The 20832-nt window shown below is 36.5% G+C and overlaps 1 protein-coding gene across 1 annotated transcript; it reads left to right on the plus strand.

The window, feature by feature from the left end:
• Positions 1 to 678: 678 nt before the first annotated feature.
• pdxkb (pyridoxal (pyridoxine, vitamin B6) kinase b) lies at positions 679 to 17939 on the plus strand. The gene is made up of 11 exons (XM_057330969.1): positions 679 to 970; positions 2983 to 3037; positions 9238 to 9342; positions 12372 to 12455; positions 13154 to 13188; positions 13325 to 13410; positions 13614 to 13659; positions 13928 to 14039; positions 14243 to 14379; positions 14489 to 14555; positions 15500 to 17939. The coding sequence occupies exons 1-11, from the start codon at positions 890 to 892 to the stop codon at positions 15610 to 15612; spliced, it is 921 nt and encodes a 306-aa protein (XP_057186952.1). The 5' UTR covers positions 679 to 889; the 3' UTR covers positions 15613 to 17939.
• Positions 17940 to 20832: the final 2893 nt, after the last annotated feature.

The raw sequence follows: 20832 nt of genomic DNA on the forward strand, positions 1-20832 counted from the left end.
GAACAAGATGGTTTTAAAAATGTAAATTAGGCTATATAATTAGTATTGTAATTTACTTTTTTACGTATTTATTCTAGCCTAACCAGAATAAAGACTAATTTTACCCAAATGGAACACAGAAACGAAATAAAGTTTTGTCCATAAACAGAGTTAAAGTTTTTCAACAGTGATCATTGCCTCTAATGAGAGAGGCGGCATAGACACGACAGGTTACCGACACCGATGACGTCAAACATCACTCATGCATGGCCTGACGTCACCGCTGACCGCGGTTCTGATTGGAGGTTTTTAGAGCGTCTCTCTGTTGAAGGACCCCGCTTCCTAGTTTTATTTTTTTTTGTCGTTTTATAAAATATAATTTCTTGGGGGATATACAAACTAAATCGGTTTTAAACATAGATAAAATAACATAAATAAAAACATTGACATCACCTTTAATACCAACATATGCCCACACGTCCAATAGCCTACATGCAGAAAATCTAGATCTTCGCATATAAATATTGTTGTTGTTTGTCACCGATTTCTTTTATAATCGTCTCTCTTGAAATCCGTCTTTTCTATCTGAAACGTATGATAAATATAGCCTACGTCTCCAAAAAAAAGCGACAACAAGCGCTGCGGTGCGACCGTAGTCGTGATGTCAGTAAATTTAGGTGCCCCCTCAGGATGCCTGAGTAGCTGCGCTCACCAATGAACGTCTCCAGTGTGGATGTCCTTCATTTCTCTGTCTGGCTGCTGAATTTGCCATCGCGGATCCAAATTCGGAATTTAAAAAATAGAGGAGAAAAGCACCCCTCCGGATTGCCGCTGCACCTCGCGCAGCCTCTCGACCTCCTAAATCGCGTGACATTCTGGAGCGTTTAAAACAACTTTGACTGCGCGCGACATGGAGTGCAGAGTGCTGTCGATTCAGAGTCATGTCGTGAGAGGATACGTGGGAAATAAATCTGCATCCTTTCCCTTACAGGTGAGAACGGCTTATTGTACGTTAGCGGCAAATGCTCAAGCGTCCCTTTCTTGAAAATTGTTGTTAAAGGAGCATGACAGCATGCTGATGTGCAAAGGTCACATGGTCAGTTTCTGTCGTTTGCTGCTTTGTAACATGCATGCCGTTTATGCATAATCATGTCTACTTATATATATATATATGAATGAAGACCCTTATTTTGAATCTAGACGATTGTATGAGCATACGTTTACGTTACCCCAGAACTGTCCGCTGCATGCTTGTTGCATTGTGCTGATAGGTTCTCCAGGGGGTTGTACAAATAACTTGGGTCAAACAAGTAATGCGATTGCAACATATAAACTTATATCACGAGGAAATAACGCGTGTATATCTAGACAGCTCGTGTAATCACAACACGGGGGCTGCCAGCAGGTTAAATCGGCACAACCCTCTTGCGACACGGCGACTGTCATTCTTAGCAGAAATGACACCGCCGTTCATCATCTCCTGAAATAATTCGCAAATCACTCAATGTCGATTTCCGAAAGTTCGTTTGGCATGAGGGATCGCGATGCTTCCAAAGGATGAAATCCGGCTCATTAGTTTTTGAATGGCTCCAGCTGTCATGCTATCAGAAAGCGACTGTCTTCTTTCTTCTGCATGCTCGAGCTGTCTTACGTTTCCCAGGCTGACGTCACGGCCGGGGGGATTCAATTCCTGCCAAATCGTGACTTTTTTTTAACGACTCTTACATCCCCTCAATCGCGCGAGGTCGTGGATTCCCTTCTCTTCGTGCCTTTATGACGCGACAAATGACGTTTTATTCATATGGTCGTCGTTTAAACTTTGAGTCAGCGAGTTTGAATGGGGAATCGTCACAATTAGTGAGATGAGCCCTGGTTTCAAAAAGCTGCACGTGTAATAAAATAATAGTCATTTTAAAATTATTTTATATACTGCTAACTTAATACGTTATTTTGAGTATGTTATCACATATTATTTAAAGTAGAGGCGTCACGATAATTTATCGCGATACCACTAAATCCTATTGAAATCAAGCTGGTTGTGATATGCAGTGTGTCGATATTTTTTAATGCGTAGCTTGTCCGTGAAGCACGGCTTTGGGATCAGTAGGAAATGCTGCTCGATCTAAAAGCAGTGCGAGTTTGAGTCGCTTGTAATGTGCATTTGAAAAAGCAACACCCGTCAAACATGATCATTATAAATATACTTTATTATCATAAAAATACCTGATGAGGCTTGAGTAATGGTGATAAAAGCATGTCCTTAGGCATTTCCTACTACTACGTGTGTTATGGTCTTCTTCTGCAGTGCGTATTTGGAGTTTCCGCACGAGAGCGCCCTCTGGCTTTCGGATGCATCAGCATTTTCCCGTACTTCACTCAAAAGCTGTGCATAAATCACGTGATATTTATCGTCGGTTTATCGCGACAGTATATTAGTAGCTTTTCTTTCTGATCAATATGACGTCGTGTGAAACGGCCAACATTTATAAATCTGTCTATTTTATTAAAATGTTACTGTTGTAATATAGTGTCATTTTAATATGTTACCTAATCAAAACTCCGTAGGCACATATTGTTGTATTCCAAACAGACAAGTGACTTTTATTATGTGATTTTAAAATACATTGCTTATGCACAGTGATTGTTATTCTTATTTTTTCTGATCAATATGGCTCTATGTGAAAATTGATTATGTTATGAATCATCACATGGATCGATTCAATTTGTTACATTGTATATCTAGGGTTTCTGAAAACCGTAACATAAGTCATTTTTCACACATGGAGAATTTTGTTCATAATTAGGGTGAAAAAAAATCACTATGCTTCCTGAATAGTAGAATAGATTCCTAAAAATCGAACATCAGGGTTAAATAAGGTCAACCAGCTTTATGTCTTATGGTTAAAGTCTTTATTGCACAAACCCCGGTGATTATGCCATTTGTAGTTAAAAACCATTTCCTAAATGAAATACTTTTATAAATGTTTTTTTTTGTCTCTGCAGGTCTTGGGCTTTGAGGTGGACTCTATCAACTCTGTTCAATTTTCTAACCACACAGGTAGGGTGTACTGATCTTCTGTGAAAGTATTTTTAGGTTTAAGTACCTAGGCCTATGTGATTTACTTATTCAGACAAAAACTGTTCAGATTCTAAAAGTGATTATTTCATTATTAAGTTATTATTATGTAATATACATTGATAAGCTATTGGAGCATGTTGTGATGTCATAACGCTGTATCATTTCTTCCTTATGACATCATTCCCAATCTGTGAAAGAGAAGAAGAAAAGTGTCATTGCTTGAAGGGCTTTTTGCATGTTTTTAATATTGTTGTCTGGACAAATTTCTTCAACTTCAATATGTATAATCTAATCCATTCTTTAGTTAACTTCTTTAAAACTGTAAACACTGTGGCTCTTTGACGCTATCACAACATCTGACTCTGATCATCCTGACCAAACCAGAGGTTTGTGGCATTCAGGGCTATCTGTTTCATCGACCAATAGCAGACAGGGGAGTGTGACGCTAATAAAGAAATCTGTACGTGTGTCCGTCGCTGCTAAACACTGATTCTGGACCAGCCTCTATAGACACATTCAATTTTCTACCACATATAAGTAGAATAACCTAAACTGGTCTCGGATCAGTGGTCTAAACAACATGTGGCACAACCTTCTCTAGGATGTTGCCCTGTGACTGGTCTCCCGCTTCGCTCCGTTGCTCTCTTCTCCTCAGGGCCATAACGTTTTTAGCCACTAGAGTTTGTTTTTATAGAAACGTTTAAGCCTATAGCAGGACTCGTACGCAACCGGCTGACTTTATATTCCTGAAAGAGCCACTGTCAGCATAGCTAATGGAATTTGAGTGCCTCTTTATTGAGAAGGGTAGAGAGATTTTGATCAGGTTTTGTAGATTTCATGTCGGAGTTTAAAGTGCCAGTTCACCCAAAAATTTTAATTCTTCAATCATTTACTCACCCTTAGACATATGCCCGGTTAACTGAAAATATATATCACGTGATTTATGCACAACTTGTGAGTGAAGTACGGTAAAATGCTGCTGCATCCGAAAGCCAGAGGGCGCTCTCTTGCAGAAACTCCAAATACGCACTGCAGAAGAAGACCATAACACACGTAGTAGTAGGAAATGCCTAAGGACATGTTTTTATCACCATTACTCAAGCGTCATCAGGTATTTTTATGATAATAAAGTATATTTATAATGATCATGTTTGACTGGTGTTGCTTTTTCAAATGCACATTATAAGCGACTCAAACTCGCACTGCTTTTAGATCGAGCAGCATTTCATACTGATCCCAGAGACGTGCTTCACGGACAAGCTACGCATCAATAAAATAAACGATACCTTGCATTATCGCAGCCAGCTCGGTTTCAGCAGGATTTGGTGGTAACCGCGGTTAACCGGGCACATGTCTACTCACCCTCATGTCACTATAAAGGAGTCATATGACAGGACTTAAACGAATATTATGGTTTGTTTTAGATGTAATGCAATGTGTATACACTATTAAGGTTAAGAAACGCTGTATTTTCCACATACCTTGCATGTTTGTATCTCCTCTTTGCCCCGCCTCTCTGAAACGCACAGATTTTTTACAAAGCTCATCGCTCTGAAAAGCGAGGTGTGCTATGATTGGCCAGTTAACCAGTGCGTAGTGATTGGTCGAATACTGAAAGCGTGTGACGGAAATGTAACGCCTCTTACCATATACGTAACATCATGTTCCCAAGCAATTGTTCTGACCGGTGATAAAACGTCATCTGTACTTTCCTTATCAATTCAAGCCCGAATCTGATCCGGAAAGTGAAGATGATCAAGCCAATACATCAACTTTGCCAGCGCAGCTTGAGCAGGATTTAAAGGATTGGTAAGGTTTTAAAAAAAAAAAGTTAAATAGTTAAAAACTATAGCTAACTGTTTTACCTTTTATATACGGCGTTATAAAGATTTGCCGTTAGTGATCAACCAGTGTTACGCCATGTCTCGTCGCGACTCAACAAAGACAATAAACCCCATTATAAACACGACATTTGTTGCCTCTAGTTGGAACATAATTACTGATTATTAGGACTTATGTTGTCTTTTTTCACGTTTCGCGCGTGTCTGCATTTGCATATCACACAAAGAAACAACATGCGCTACAAACACATGACAAACTCAACTCGTGTTAGTCCACAACAAAGTCTTTTACAATGAAAATATACTTACAGGCTGCGAATCTGAAGTGCCTGATTGTCCTTGCGAAGTTGTAATGGTTGGAATGGCCCCACTTTTTAACAAAGCTTTCGTGCACAGCCGGCCTTGATCTCTCCCAGGTTCATGAAGCAATCATCTGTGAAATGCGCTGCACACACTTGAATATTCGGATTGTAAATAAAATGTAACCATTTGTTTTTAGTTGTCTCATCTTTTGGAAGGGCAAACAAAGAGGCTTTCTTTTCGCAACGAAACTTTTTGCGGCGGCGACGATACAATGAGATTTACAAGTACGCCCACCTTACTTGCGTATACATTTGGGCGGTCTTAGTCAAATCATTCCACGAACTGACGTAGATTTGTGGGGGTGTGGTTACACGAGGTGTTTCAGTCAGGTCTGGGTGAGCATTCGCTTTTAGATAGAATGCATCTTTTCTTCCGAAACTTTCATTTTTGCAATTTTACATGTCTAATACATGCATGGGCAACTTATAACACACCAAAGACACAGAAAAACACGAATTTGCGCCATATGACCCCTTTAAACCTGTATGACTTTCTTTCTTCGGAAAACAAAAGACGATATTTTGAAGAATGTTTGTAATGAAACAACATTGACACGTATTGACTTCCATTGTATGGACACAAAACCACTGAGACATTTCTCAAAATATCCTTTGTGTTTTACAGAGGAAAGAGTCATATACTTCATATACTGTACAGGTTTGAACGACATGAGGGTGTGAAAAAGTTTTATGCTTTGGTGGTTGTTGACCACCAGATGTTTCCATTGAAAAGTAAAAAGAATAGCCCTTTGTTTCATTTTTCCCTTCTGATTCAGAACCATAACCTCTCTATGTTAATAATGTTACTTGTTTTTGTTTTTTAGTTCTGGTTTTACATCAGCATGTGGGTTTTAATGGAACCAGCAGTAAGCAAACTTTACTTCCGACTAAATGCAAATCGTTTTCTGGTTAATTTCCAAGGATCGGGGTATTGAATGTCTCGCAGGATAAGACAGACCATTCACAACACGGCAACACGCTTGCAATCTGTAATTGCTTAAAACAAGACAACCTTAAAGGGTAAGTTCATCCCAAAATCAAATTTGTGTGATTTTGTTTTACTCACCCACATGACGTTGAAAGACACCGTTAAATTGGTCCATTTAAATACGGATGTCACCTAAATATCTTTATTTGTGCTCCGAAGACGCCGGGGGGTCTCAAAACATGTTTAATGTCACACAAATTTGATTTTGGGAAGATATTTGAAAGAATGTCAGTAACCAAACAGATCTCATCCCCATTTACTGCCGTAGTAGGGATGATAATACTATGGGAGTCTGACATTTTTCCAAATACCTTACTTTGTGTTTAGCAGAACAAAGAAATTTATACAGGTTTGGAACAACCTGAGGGTGAGTAAATGATGACAGAATTCCCCTTATCCCGTTAAAGGAATAGTTCACCCAAAAATAAATATTCTGTCAATATTTACTCACCCAGAATAGTTGTTTCAAACCTATATCAATTTTCTTATTGTGGTGAACACAAAGAAAGAAATTTTGAAGAATGTTTGTAACCAAACACTTCTGGGGCACTATTGACTACCATAGTAGAAAGACGAACTTCATTGGTGCCCCAGAACTTATTGGTTTGCCATATTCTTCAAAATATCTTCTTTTGTCTTCAACAAAACAAATACATTTATATAGCTTTGGAACACATTTAGGGTGAGTAAATGATGACAGAATGTTTTGGGGGGGTGAACTATCCCTTTTACCAACTATAGAGGTGTCGCTGTGGTGTTTTTTTTTTAATCTGTGCTTCTTAATATCATATCTAAATGCCTGGCGTATAATTTTTTTAAATGGGCTGTGTTGGTTGACAGCAGTGGTCTAGTAGACAGTTGACCCAAGTTCGATCCAGGCTCCTGTACGCCTCTCTCTCATCTCATTATTTCCTTTCTCTCTACATTGTACTGTCTGGCAAAAACTTTAAAAAAAGACCAAATGGTCCGTTTTGGGTATATAATTTTTTATTATTCCTTTTTTAAATGTTAAGTTTGTACTGTTTATTCATTAGATTAGCAGTTAAATGTGTCCTATTGTTAAAGGAATAGTTCACCCAAAAGTGAAATTTTTTTCATCAGTTCCCAACGCCATGTCATCCCATTTATAGCCTACTACTAACCTTCTTCAATTAAACCTTTTTTTCACTTTATGCACAAATACTGTACGTCTCAAAATGTTGAAACTCATAACTGCACAAAGAGGGTTAATGAATGTCTTCTAAAGCAAATCATTAGGTTTTTGAGAAAAAACTGTTAATGTTTTAGCTTATCAAAACTAAAACAAACATATCCGAGTGCTAAATTCAAATATGTTGTCTGTTACGTCAAATGCTTCTTGTGTTTCTTGTGATTATTTGTGATATGATATTTTGTTACAAGACACGCAATAAGATTCAAAATGATCAACGTGTCCTTGTTTTTATTTTCACTTTATTGTGAATGTATGTGCTTGCAGCTTTAACACATTTAACATTTATTTTGATAAAACTTTGTTCAACTGAAGGGATGACACGAGGGTAGGGTTGGGAATCGTTTCAATTTTATCGATTCCGATTCCAATTCTGATTCTGCTTATCGATTTCGATTCTTATCGATTCCCAGTTTCGATTCCACAGTTGAAGTAAAACATTTAGATATCAACCTGTATGGTTATTTAGCCTGCTTATTGACTTGTTTGCTAAATATATATATATTTATGAGCACCGTTTTGTGTATATTTACACATAGAAACACACCTTTTCTGATTTATTACAATTTGTATTATCATAATTGGACTACATCATGGTTAAACTGCAGTTACTATAATGCAACTATGGTTAATTTGTGATTCCTGTGCTTTAATGCAAATTCTATAGCTAAACTATCCTTACTATAGTAAAAAATATCGATAATTTTCATAAGGGCTTTTATTGAGATATCAGCAGATCATGCAACGCATGTACTTTTCTGAAAGTATGCACACAGGAATTGATAAGAGGAATTTTAATTTCAAAATTTCAATAATTTTAATTTTAATCTCAAGTATCCGATTCCTATTCCTTTCGATTCCGATCCGATTCCTAGCCTTTCGATTCCGATTCCAAATTGGAATTGATTTTCGATTCCCAACCCTACACGAGGGTGTGAAATTATGGGAGAATTTTCATTTTTGTGTCAACTATTCCTTCAAAGCCCATGAGACATTCTGGTTCTTTTCTTTCTTTGCTATATTTAGAATGAGGTTCTTGTTAAAAACACGGCAGATGTTATCAGTGTTACACAGGTTTTTTTTGCCTGTATTCATTCAGCACTTTTTGGTTGTTCAGCATCTTTGTAATGAACTCAAGTACGTTCTACTACAGTGATGTCCAAACTGGAGCATGTCTCTTTGTCTTTAGTATTTGCATTGGAAGTTTACTCGCAGGTTGTGGCGCTTTGTCCATTGATGTTCCACTATGCTAACAAAGCCTCATGGGAAGAAACGGCTCATGCGTTTGCAGCCGTTTCTGAATTGCGATCGCGATTCGGCGTGAAATATCTGCATGAAGCGTGTGGGCGAAATGATGTGGATTAGAAGTTTGCGTGTTTTTACAGCAGAGGGGCAATCGGAGAATTGCTACAGCAGAAAACGATGACGACAGACACCGGTCTTATCACAAAATGCACACACATGCCGATGCGTCTTTTTCATCCATCGCCTTAGGCTTTCCTCTGTCCTGTTTCTTAGCAACAAGAAACAAACCATGTGACCAGCTGGGTGACTCACCTGAATTGTGACATCACAGCCACAGCAGTGCCCTCTGACGATCAAAGGGGGTTTGGTCCACAATCCAGCGTTTATATGTATGACAGAATAGACCGAGGCAGACGTGTGTGAATGAGGTTCAGAATGGTACAGCCTCGTTGCCATCGGTGTTCACTTTGCGTATCTGATTTGTATTGCAGATGTAATTGAGTGCGTTTGACCTTTGACCTGTCATTATCTAGGTTACGCTCACTGGAAGGGGCAGGTGTTGACAGCGGACGAGCTTCACGTCTTGTATGAGGGGATCAAACTCAACAATGTTAACCACTATGACTACGTACTCACAGGTGAGCAGCAAACACCGGAAATGAACTTGTGTCTATAGAGCTGTTACAATTAAAATGATCATATTAAAATAATATTCAATAATAATCTGATCACAATTCTTTTAGATAATCGCAATTATTGCACACCTTTAGTAGACACTTTAGTAGACGTCTGAACGACATCATCATCATCCTTGCTCTTAACTAGGGCTGTGCGATATTGAGGTAAAATGCGATATGCGATAGCATGCCAAATAATGCGATATGCGGTACGGTATTTCTTTTTCTAAAATCAATTTAAATTGTATTAAAATATATTAAAGAAATTATATAACCAACATATATTTCACATTATTTTAGGAAAAAGAAAGCATCACTACAACTTCTGAAAGTGAACAGCCATGTTTTACTGTTGCATTAAACAAATCTGACATTTTGTAAATAAACAAAAATAAATCAAACAAATTTAGCTTCGCGCCGCGGATTGTTGATTGACTTGCGCCAGAGCACGCGCACGCTATCATGCACACGCACGCATATCCCAACTAACATCCGCGTGCCAGATAGATACTATACTATCCGCATCGACCTAAAACTTTGACCATACATAACTTTCCGAAGAATTAAATAGCTCATTTATCGCAAACCATCACGATATGCATATTGCGATATGCACATGTGCGATATTTCGATCATTTCTGTATATTGCACAGCCCTACTCTTAACTTACTGTTATGTTACGGTTAACATTTTTCCATTATTTGAGTGACTGGAAAACCAAAATGCTGCCAGATGTCAAACTTATAAGAGAATGTGGGTTTTTTTGTCGTTCATGGTTAATAAAAGATCTTTAATGGCAAATATTAATCTTGGCTTAGAAAATAGCTTGCTGGCATGTTGTTAAATCTCAATTAAACCAATGATGCTAAATATAAAAATGAAACGAAACACTCTTTGTGTTATGAACATGAGTGATTTCTGCAAACCGTGTGGCTTGTTCTGCCAAACAATTTCCCATAAAACTCAGAATCCCACTGACATTGATGGAATTGATGGAACTCGGGCCATGGGACATGGGAGTAGACTTTTAACCTGGACAGAGTATTCATCATTGTGGCAGTGATTTTTGCACAGCCAGTTCTGGACGTGTTCAGTAGTTTTGTGTTGAATGACCATGAGTCAGAGACGGAGGAGAAAAGTCTCTCTTTCTCTCCCGACGCTCCTAATCAGCACCGGGGGAACGTAGAGGACACGTGGCCATAGAGTCGCGGGTCTGGCCTGCCGACGGAGACGTTGTGCTCCATTGAGTGTGCTAGCAGGCGAGAAGTCTCTAGTGCACAAACTCTCCTTGAGAGCAGAAGAGAGCAGAACGGATGAAGGGAAAAGGAGAAAATGCGAGAACAAGAGAGCCATGCACTGCAAAAAATGACTTTCTTACTTAGTATGTTTGTCTTGTTTTGCAGTACAAATGTCTAAAGATTCTTGAATCAAGGTTATAAGAAAACCCAAGAAAATAAGTCTTGTTTTTAGAATAAAAATATGAAATTTCAGTGAATTTGTACTTAAAACAAGCAAAATAAGCTGCCAATGGGGTAAGAAAAATCATCTTGAATTTAGTGAATAAGAAAAAGGCAAACCTTAATTCAAGATTATTTTTCTTACGCCATGTTCTAAGCAAATATTCACTGAATTTTCATATTTTCTGAGGTGATTTCGCTCATCAAGAAAATGCATCTTGATTCAAGAATTTTTAGACATTTGTACTGGAAAACAAGAGAAAAACACTAATTAAGAAAGTCATTTTTTGCAGTGTGCCATCCAGATTTCACATTGCTCTCCAGACATAACCTCTGCCCGGCAACTGAATCTGCCCTCATGTCCTCGTTCAGCTTTCACTTAAAAAAGTGAAAGCTTGTGTATCCTATACAGAGGTCCTGAAAAGCCATTTGGAAAATAAAACTTCGAGAAGAATTAATCAAAGTGATCATTTTTCGCTCCCTTGGTTCATATTGTCAGATCCTTCATTTGATCAATGTTCACCTTCCTTGTGTCTGTCGCAGTGCGATTTTGTGACACGTTGTGACTTTGTAAAGGCGGTGAAGGTCAGATGTGTCAGAAATGTAAAGTCAATGTGTAGGATATATCTACCAGAGGGACAAACCATCATCCCTGACGATGCACAGTTTAGACCCTTCTGCAAAAAAAGTTTGGTTTTATTTACATGGTGTTTTTGTGCATTCTAACTCGTGAAGGAAAGTGTTTTCATTCATACGGGCAGTTTTAAATGTCACTGCTGTGGACGGATCTCACTGACATTTAATTTAGCCCTACATGCAACAAGGGCCATTTGTTTCAGTGTAAATGTCTTGATGTGATTCCATTCGGAGCTTCACTGTACAATGGGATAAATATACATTTGATGATTATAGGGATGCTGAATTGAAATGAAAGGAATGATTAATCTGACCTTTTTAGATTAGGAAAAGGTGTAATTTCGTACAACAAGGATATGGCACTTAAAGATTTTAAATACTAAATTGTTTTCAATCTCTTTTATTGGGGGAATTGGACAATTTGCATGTTTGCATCCATTGTCATTGCGTTTTTATGCATTATACCATTATAGAAAATCTTTCACTGTCATATATCCCTCTTAAAAAGAATGGTTTGATGTGTCGGTGATGTAATGATGCGTTTCACGTAATCAAAATCTTTAGGTCAAATAAAGACTCCTATGATCTTTGTCAATTATCTTTTATAGTAGTGCTGTGAAATCAACATTTTAGCGGTTAATCTTAAGGTTATTATAAAAAATACAACATAAAAATGAGGTGCCAATGACAAAATCATTACTGTTTTTGAATAGTTATTTTGAATTATACTTAACTTGGATCAGTAAACTTAAAACCTGGAAACCTTGAATCTTTATGACCCTTATGTGTAATTCTTCGTACGCAAGCCATACAGAGAGATCTGGTTAAATATCAAGAAATAAATTATTGCTAGAAAATAAATGTTAGTGTGAGCCGTTCTTCTCTCTGTTGCTGTAGGTTACACTAGAGATACATCATTTCTGGAGATGGTGGTTGACATTATACAGGAGCTGAAAAGAGCCAATCCTAACCTTGTATACGGTGAGTTTCTCTCTCTGTGGCAACATGTAACATACTTGCAGTATGCACTGTGTTTTAAGTACATGTTCAACAAAGTGTGTGTGTGTGTGTGTGTGTACACGCATATATATATATATATATACATACATACACACACACACACACACACACATATACTGTACGTATATATGCATACATATACAGTACATACATACTGGACATACATACACACACACACACACACACACATATATATATATATATATATATATATATATATACACACACACACATATACAGTCCATACATACATATATACAGTATATTACACACACATATACTGTATATATATATATATATATATGTGTGTATGTATAATATATAGTACTTCAATAGTGATCTTATTACATTTACAAACAGGTGTTTTTATTGTTAGTGAGTCTTACGTTCATCTTGTGGAAATGTTGTGATAATACCATGTACATTTTTTCTTCCTGTATTTTGTCATATTTTTATTTCTATGTATTTTTTTCTCTTGACTTTGAATTCTTTTTCTGTAAATCTTCTTTACAAAAATGCAAAATTACTCCGATAAATAATGGTTCAATTGAATTGAATTGTGTTGTATTTATATCAAATATCTGTTAAAAATGGAAAAACATCAGTTAAACATCTGTTAAACATCAGTAAACATGTTGAACTTTTGTTCTGTTTCTCAGTTTGTGACCCTGTGCTGGGCGACCACGGTTCAATGGTAAGCTTTTCTGTTCACTTTGCACTTGTCTTTTTCTGTTTTGTTTTTCTTTTCTTGAGCATTTCATAAAGAAATTACATTCGAAATAGGATGTGCTTCATTTGTTAATAGTACTCTTCGGTGTTTCTCTTTGCAGTATGTCCCTCAGAATCTGCATCCAGTGTACAGGAATAAAGTGGTGCCGGTGGCTGATATCATTACACCGAACCAGTTTGAAGCCGAGTGAGTACAATCCATTGCTCAGCAGCTTTGATTGAAATTATTATATATATCCTTTCTGAAAAAGCCCAAACCTTCACATGTCTGATTGCTGAAAGAAAAGTGGCATCTGGTGGCCAGCGATTGCATTACACTTGAATCTTTACTGCTGTGCACATCAGACAGATGGTCAACTCATCTAACTTTGTTCAAATTCCTCATTGCAGGCTGTTGACAGGGAAGAATATTAGCACAGAGAAAGATGCTGTGGAGGTGAGTTTAAGCACACACACAGTAAATGACCTCAGCAGACTGTAAGGAAAATTGCTAGCATCACTTTTGCCATCATTCATACTTCAATAGATTCTGGCTTTGTATGAAAAATGTAAAACATAAGCCGAATAGAGGAAACACTTATATATTCAAATGTACTTACGTAAAGAATGCAAAAATGAAGGCAATAAAACGCAACCATAGTCAGAAAGTTAATTTATTCAAGCAGTCCTATGACAAACATCTCGGGATGTGTTTGTGTGTTCAGGTGATGGATCTGCTGCATAAGATGGGTCCAGACACCGTGGTCATCACCAGCTCGGATCTTCCCCCTCGTCTCGGAGACAGATTCCTGGTGTCTTTTGGCAGTAAGCGCATTTGTAAGTGTGTCACAGAATTGCTGCGTCATGAATTTACAACAACTAGACAAACGGCAGAAGATATCACTGACGGGCGATATTATACTGAATTATTAGCGCTTACTTGAAAGCGAATTAATTCAAATATGACATTTTTCACAGCTGGTACTGCTAACCAAGTCACAGATATGCAAATCATTGCCTTACTGTATGTGTTCCTGCAGTGATGCCAGACGGCACGAGGACGACCCAGCGGATCCGAATAGAGGTGCCAAAAGTGGACGCTGTGTTTGTGGGCACCGGCGATCTGTTTGCCGCTATGCTGCTGGCCTGGACCCACCATTACCCAACAGACCTGAAGGTGTGGCATGTTGCATCGTTATGACATCATAGCGTTATATGCATTTTAATGAGCACATGCTGAACGACATTATGTAACGTGTGTCTTTATTGTTTTTTCTTGTTCTCAGACGGCATGTGAGAAGACTTTCTCAGTTATGCACCACGTCATTCAGAGGACTATCTCCTTTGCTCACGGTAACACATTATCTGTTGGTTGTGATTTGTACATGATGCCAAAATATCAGTTATTACGTGATGCTAAATCTCAAATAAAATTCATCTATATCATTCTTTCTTCTGTGGAACACAAAAGAAGATATTTTGAGAAATGTCTCAGTTGTTTTGTGTCCATACAATGGCAGTCAATGGGGGTCAATGATCGTGCAAAATAACTAGGGCTGTCAAAAGATTAATCGCGATTAATCGCATCCAGAATAAAAGTTTGTGTTTACATAATATATGTCTGTGTACTGTCCATAATAATTTTGTATTTATTAACACATACACATCCATGCATATATTTAAGAAAAATCAAAAAATGAATAAACATTTATATTAGGGCTGTCAAACGATTAATCGCGATTAATCGCATCCAGAATAAAAGTTTGTGTTTACATAATATATGTCTGTGTTCTGTGCATATTAATTTTGTATTTATAAACACATACACATAAATGCATATATTTAAGAAAAATATAAAATATAACTATTAATAAACTTTTATTTACAATTTCAATTATTGGTAAATATAAATTAATACATTTAAAATTTATAGACAAGTATGTATGTTTTGTCTTTATAAATACAAAATTAATATGCACAGTACACAGATATATATTATGTAAACACAAACCTTTATTCTGGATGCGATTAATCGTTTGACAGCCCTAATTTATATATCATTTCAATTATTGGTAAATATAAATAAATGCATGTAAATATTTCCTAAATATGTATACTTGTGTATGTGTTTGTATTTATAAATACAAAATGAATATGCACAGTACATAGACATATGTTATGTCAACACAAACCTTTATTCTGGATGCGATTAATCACGATTAATCGTTTGACAGCCCTAAAAATAACACTTGTTTTATTGACATGCTTTTCTTTGTCTCTCGTTCCTGTACTCTCAGAGATGGCAGGCCCCGGTAGAAGACCTAGCCCAGCCCAGCTGGAGTTACGCATGGTCCAGAGCAAAGCCGACATAGAAGATCCAACCATAGTGATGGAGGCCACGGTTCTATAGAGCTGCCGAACGGCACAACTCATCCAAACATCATCCTCCGCTCACAACTGCACAATGTATAGATGTTGTACATTTTGATATGTAATGTGACATTGCCTTAGAATCTCAGCCAGAGTACAACAGATCCATTTCGAGAGATTCAGCAGGGTACAGCCAACCGAATGGGAGGGAGAGGGCCGTGGCTCGCAGAGAGAGATTTATCGTGTTTCTTCACCTTTCTCTCTCTCCCTCTCCCTCTCTTTCTCTCAAAGCTCCTGAAGAACTCCGGTTCGTCCTGCACATTAATCCCAGACTCGTGACATTTCCTGACCAGGTCAGTTATGTACCTAAACTGCCATTGACGTAGTGAGGACCAATTCAACAAAATGACATCGATGTGGGTTTGACACTGTATGCGTGGGAGAAACAAGAGTTGTAAAGAAATGTCTGGGTCTTATTTCGCTTCAAAATGTAAAGGAAATATAGGATGTTATTTGTGAAAAAAAATCTAATATTATCTTAAAAAAAAAATCTAATTTTATTAGATTATAATAGTGTCTGTTAACTGAAATGGACACATTTAAAGAATTGTTGATACTTATTGTGTAAAAAATCTGTAAAGCAAAACAACAATAATGATATTTAAATTGTAAAGTGTATTTTTAGAGTACGGTTTAAAGTATGTATTATGGTGTAGTATTTGTTGTTCTGAATTTAATGTACAGTGATTAAAAAAAATGTCCAGACAAGATGAGTTTTAACTAGGGTTGGGAATCGAAAATCAATTCCAATTTGGAATCGGAATCGAAAGGCTAGGAATCGGATCGGAATCGAAAGGAATAGGAATCTGATACTTGAGATTAAAATTTGAATTCCTCTTATCAATTCCTGTGTGCATATTTTCAGAAAAGTACATGCGTTGCATGATCTGCTGATATCTCAATAAAAGCCCTTATGAAAATTATCGATATTTTTTACTATAGTAAGCACAGTTTAGCTATAGAATTTGCATTAAAGCACAGGAATCACAAATTAACCATAGTTGCATTATAGTAACTGCAATTTAACCATGATGTAGTTCAACTATGATAATACAAATTGTAATAAATCAGAAAAGGTGTGTTTCTACGTTTAAATATACACAAAACGGTGCTCATACATATATATATATATATATTTTGCAAACAAGTCAATAAGCAGGCTAAATGACCATACAGGTTGATATCTGAATGTTTTACTTCAACTGTGGAATCGAAACTGGGAATCGATAAGAATCGAAATCGATAAGCAGAATTAGAATTGGAATCGATAAAATTGAAACGATTAATAACCCTACTTTTAACACAGTCACAATAATGAGAATAAGGTGTGATTAGATGAAATTGAAATAATGTTGCATTGCAAAATACAGTATTAAAATAGGGTTTGTTTTCGTTGTGATGTGTATAAAAAATGTTCCATCGTTTTTGGGGTTAAATATGATCTGGACATTTCTTACCCGTATTTATTACACCAACCTTTAAAAGATTTTTGTGGCCAAACTCAAAAATAAGTCATTAAGTGTAATACGGAGCCAAAGTCTAACTAGTGTGAAAGTCTAAAATCTGTGTTTTATTTGTTCTTGTGATTTTTTTTGTTTGTTTGTTTTTTTCACTGAAAGGAGTTTTGTTTTTAAAATGTGCTGCTGTATCTTGTGACTTTGTTTTTAGTGATAAGATGATGTACTGTAATATTTTTGGCCTTGCTCACGTTTATGATTTCATTCTCCATCCTTTGTTTTCATTTTACATCGAGCATTTATTAATGCGCTACTTCATTTCTCATGTCATTTGCATTCATCAGTGTTACTAATAATGTCATCTCATCTCATTTCCTTTCAATTGATTGTATTTGCATCGATAATCTACTTGTTTGTACAGGCAGAAGAAACTTTAAAAGTAGTTTTTAACTTTTTATTTGACAGTATTTTCATATCGCAAAGGAAAAGATTTGTATGAAGTTGGCTTCGGGTGAACATTTTAAAATGCCTTGGCAGAAGTAGCTCTGTGTAACCTGTGCCGGGTGCTTCACGGTTACAATGCTGTGAAACAAAATAAAAGGCAAATGAGTTATACATCTTATCAGACTTGTTCTCCTTTATTCAGTCTGTAAGGAGATTCAGGCACCGGCTTACGTTCTGTTGTATGTTTATGTGTGATTTAGTTTACATTACAAACAGCATTTTTGTAGATTTATTAACGATTGTTAATCCTTGTTTAGTGGATTTCTGTTTTACACACCACTGATCCTCCAACACAGTCATGTTACTTTAATCCTTCTGTTCATTCTCTGATCATTTGTCATTTTCAATTTTCTCAATGGTGAGTTTTATTACAGTAAAAACACCATAATGCAATTTGTTCATTTATGTTTTATCAACATAAAGGCAAAATAATACATCAAAAGTCAGCAATTTTACCATTATATCACATCTTTGCCACATAACTGTAACATCCAGATTCACTTATTCTGATTCACAGTTAGGTCCATTTGTTGAGATTATAACACTTTTGAATCACATTCGGATTCACTTATTTTGATTCACATTCAGGTTCACTTGTTCTGATTCATATTTAGATTCACTAATTCTGATCCACATTCGGTTTTTACTCATTCTGATTAAGATTCACTCATTCTGCTTCACATTCAGGTTTATTCATTATGATTAAGATTCACTTATTTTGATTCGCATTCAGGTTCACTTGTTCTGATTCACATTTAGATTCACTAATTCTGATCCACATTCAGATTCACCTATTTTGATTAACATTCAGGTTCACTTGTTCTGATTCACTAATTCTGATCCACATTCAGATTCACTTATTTTGATTCGCATTCAGGTTCACTTGTTCTGATTCACATTTAGATTCACTAATTCTGATCCACATTCGGTTTTTACTCATTCTGATTAAGATTCACTCATTCTGCTTTCCGTTCAGATTTACTCATTTTGAACCACGTTCAGTTTTACTCATTCTGCTTCACATTCAGGTTTATTCATCATGATCAAGATTCACTTATTTTGATTCACATTCAGGTCCATTGATTTTGATTAAGATTCACTTATTCTGAACCACATTCAGATTCAATCAGTGGGATTCACATTCAGGTTCACTCGTTCTGATTTACATTTAGATTCACTCATTCTGACCCACATTCAGTTTCACTCATTCTGATTCACATTCGAGTTTTCTCATTCTTCTGACCCACATTCAGTTTCGCTCACTCTGATTCACGTTCAGATTCACTCGTTTGGGATCTGGAAGTAATCTAACCACAAGCCCTTCATTTTCTTTCCTTAGCAAAAAATAAAAAATGGTGGCCATGTGCAGGACTAATCAGGGGTCGGCATTGCTCCGAGGGGCACATGCTTCTGCTTTTCATTAGTTATAGAGCTTTTATCTAACTTCTTACGTGTACTTGTACATTGTTAGTGTGTGTATGTGTGTGCGAAGTGTACATGTGAACGACAAAGGATGGTTCTATTGTGAGTGAGAGTATTTGTGTTACTTAAAGGAATATAAGGGTGTAAGGGGGAGGGGGTAGATAAAATAAGGAAAGCCAAGAGCTAGTCTTTGTGAATGCGGACAATGAGCTGGTACACAGTTGATTATGACATCACTGTCTTGGATCACTTGTCACTGTCTTCAAAGATGCATCTCGCTCTCGTAGTGGGCAGCCAAATATTTTGACTGTTATCACAGTGATGTCTAGTGCATTCCCTGAGGGAAGTAAGAAATTTTGGGGTGACCTACAACATTTTTGTTTGTTTCTGTATACATAACGTATGTAAATTGTATATTGGTCTGTGAAAATTGTGTGTTGTCTATTGTAAGACTGTGGATCAACAATGACCAAATGATGATGAGCTCCATTTAGTGGATGGGAGCTTATATCGTCCGGGCCCACCTACCACAACTCACTCCATGAACAAACCGCCATATAGACGTTTAGTATTTTAGATCCTCTATAAATTCATTCCTGGTAGTTCCTTGAGTTGATATTCAAAGTTTTAGCTGCCTTCCATTGCAAGGCTTGGAAATGGTCCTGCCTTACGATATGTACAAAGCACATTTAAATGGAATATCAGTCTTACTAGTGCTCGGAAACAAATATTCATGTTAGTTGTGACTTGGCACCGATTCTTAAACCGTTTAAGTTTGTTTTTGTGTTGTTTAACAGATTGAGATACAAGACAGAACAGCGTTGAGGCGTTTTAATAAGAGTAAAACAAAAAAAAACTATGGACTAGAAATGTACTGAATTTGACATGATTACTTTTGTCTTGGTCTCTCGTGTGAAATCATCATCTTGAGTAAAATGAGTGTTCAGATCACTGTGCTTGCTGTAATGTACTCTATTCTCTTTATAAAAGATTCTGGCAAGAGTACACAAAGTCACAGTCGTCCTCCTTACAGAAGGGCAGATAGCCCCAAATGTTAATTTCAATGACATCATAATGGGCAGAGTGACGTTGCCATGGCAACACTTACAGGCAATATTCTATTCCTCTGTAAATATGTCTGTTCTAGTGACACATTAATGCTCCACACTTCATTTGAGTTCCCTCCTTGTTCACATGATTGGTATCAAAAAACGCTTTTATTTGCTAACGGTTTTTCTTTTGTGAATGGGGTCAGAAAAGATGATAAAAAATAAATGTTTGGTAAAGTTTTTAGTGCTTTGGTTTCCTATTCGGAATATTTTATAATATGTAACAAACAATAAAGATTGTAGTGTACAAATCCATATTTATAATGTATGTATGTTATAATGCAATAAAGAAAACAATCTATTATATTAAACACGTTGTGTGTTTGTGTGTGGATGGTGCTCATGCTAACCCTTATGATTATTGTGAAATGTTACAAATATGATGTCAAAAACAGGTAATAATGAAACAACAGTTTTAAAATCACATTTTCATTGGATAAAATAAAATTTTGATTTTCAATAGCAAATAAAACTGATTATAACATTTTTGACAAGCCCGAAATGTTAGTATTTTAGTGTAATATATTTTTTATGCCACACAAAAGCATTTAGAACATTATAAAGTTTGATCAAATATTTAATTTCCTATTTATTATATCATGCATTATCATAAAGGTGTCCAATGGTTGTTAAAGATCTCTGTATTTTTCACTGAATGATGTCTCACCTCTCACCTAAGTGAAGTTCTTTACCATGGTTTTATTTTAG

The sequence above is a fragment of the Triplophysa rosa genome, linkage group LG4 (genome assembly GCF_024868665.1).
Source record: "Triplophysa rosa linkage group LG4, Trosa_1v2, whole genome shotgun sequence".
NCBI classification, from domain to species: Eukaryota; Metazoa; Chordata; class Actinopteri; order Cypriniformes; family Nemacheilidae; genus Triplophysa; species Triplophysa rosa.

Bases quoted from the DNA above. Each gene is read 5' to 3' on its own strand.
- pdxkb (XM_057330969.1), top strand. From the start codon at position 890: ATGGAGTGCAGAGTGCTGTCGATTCAGAGTCATGTCGTGAGAGGATAC. The intron at 9,343-12,371 runs GTGAGCAGCAAA...CTGTTGCTGTAG, and splicing joins CTATGACTACGTACTCACAG to GTTACACTAGAGATACATCA. The intron at 13,189-13,324 runs GTAAGCTTTTCT...TTCTCTTTGCAG, and splicing joins TGGGCGACCACGGTTCAATG to TATGTCCCTCAGAATCTGCA.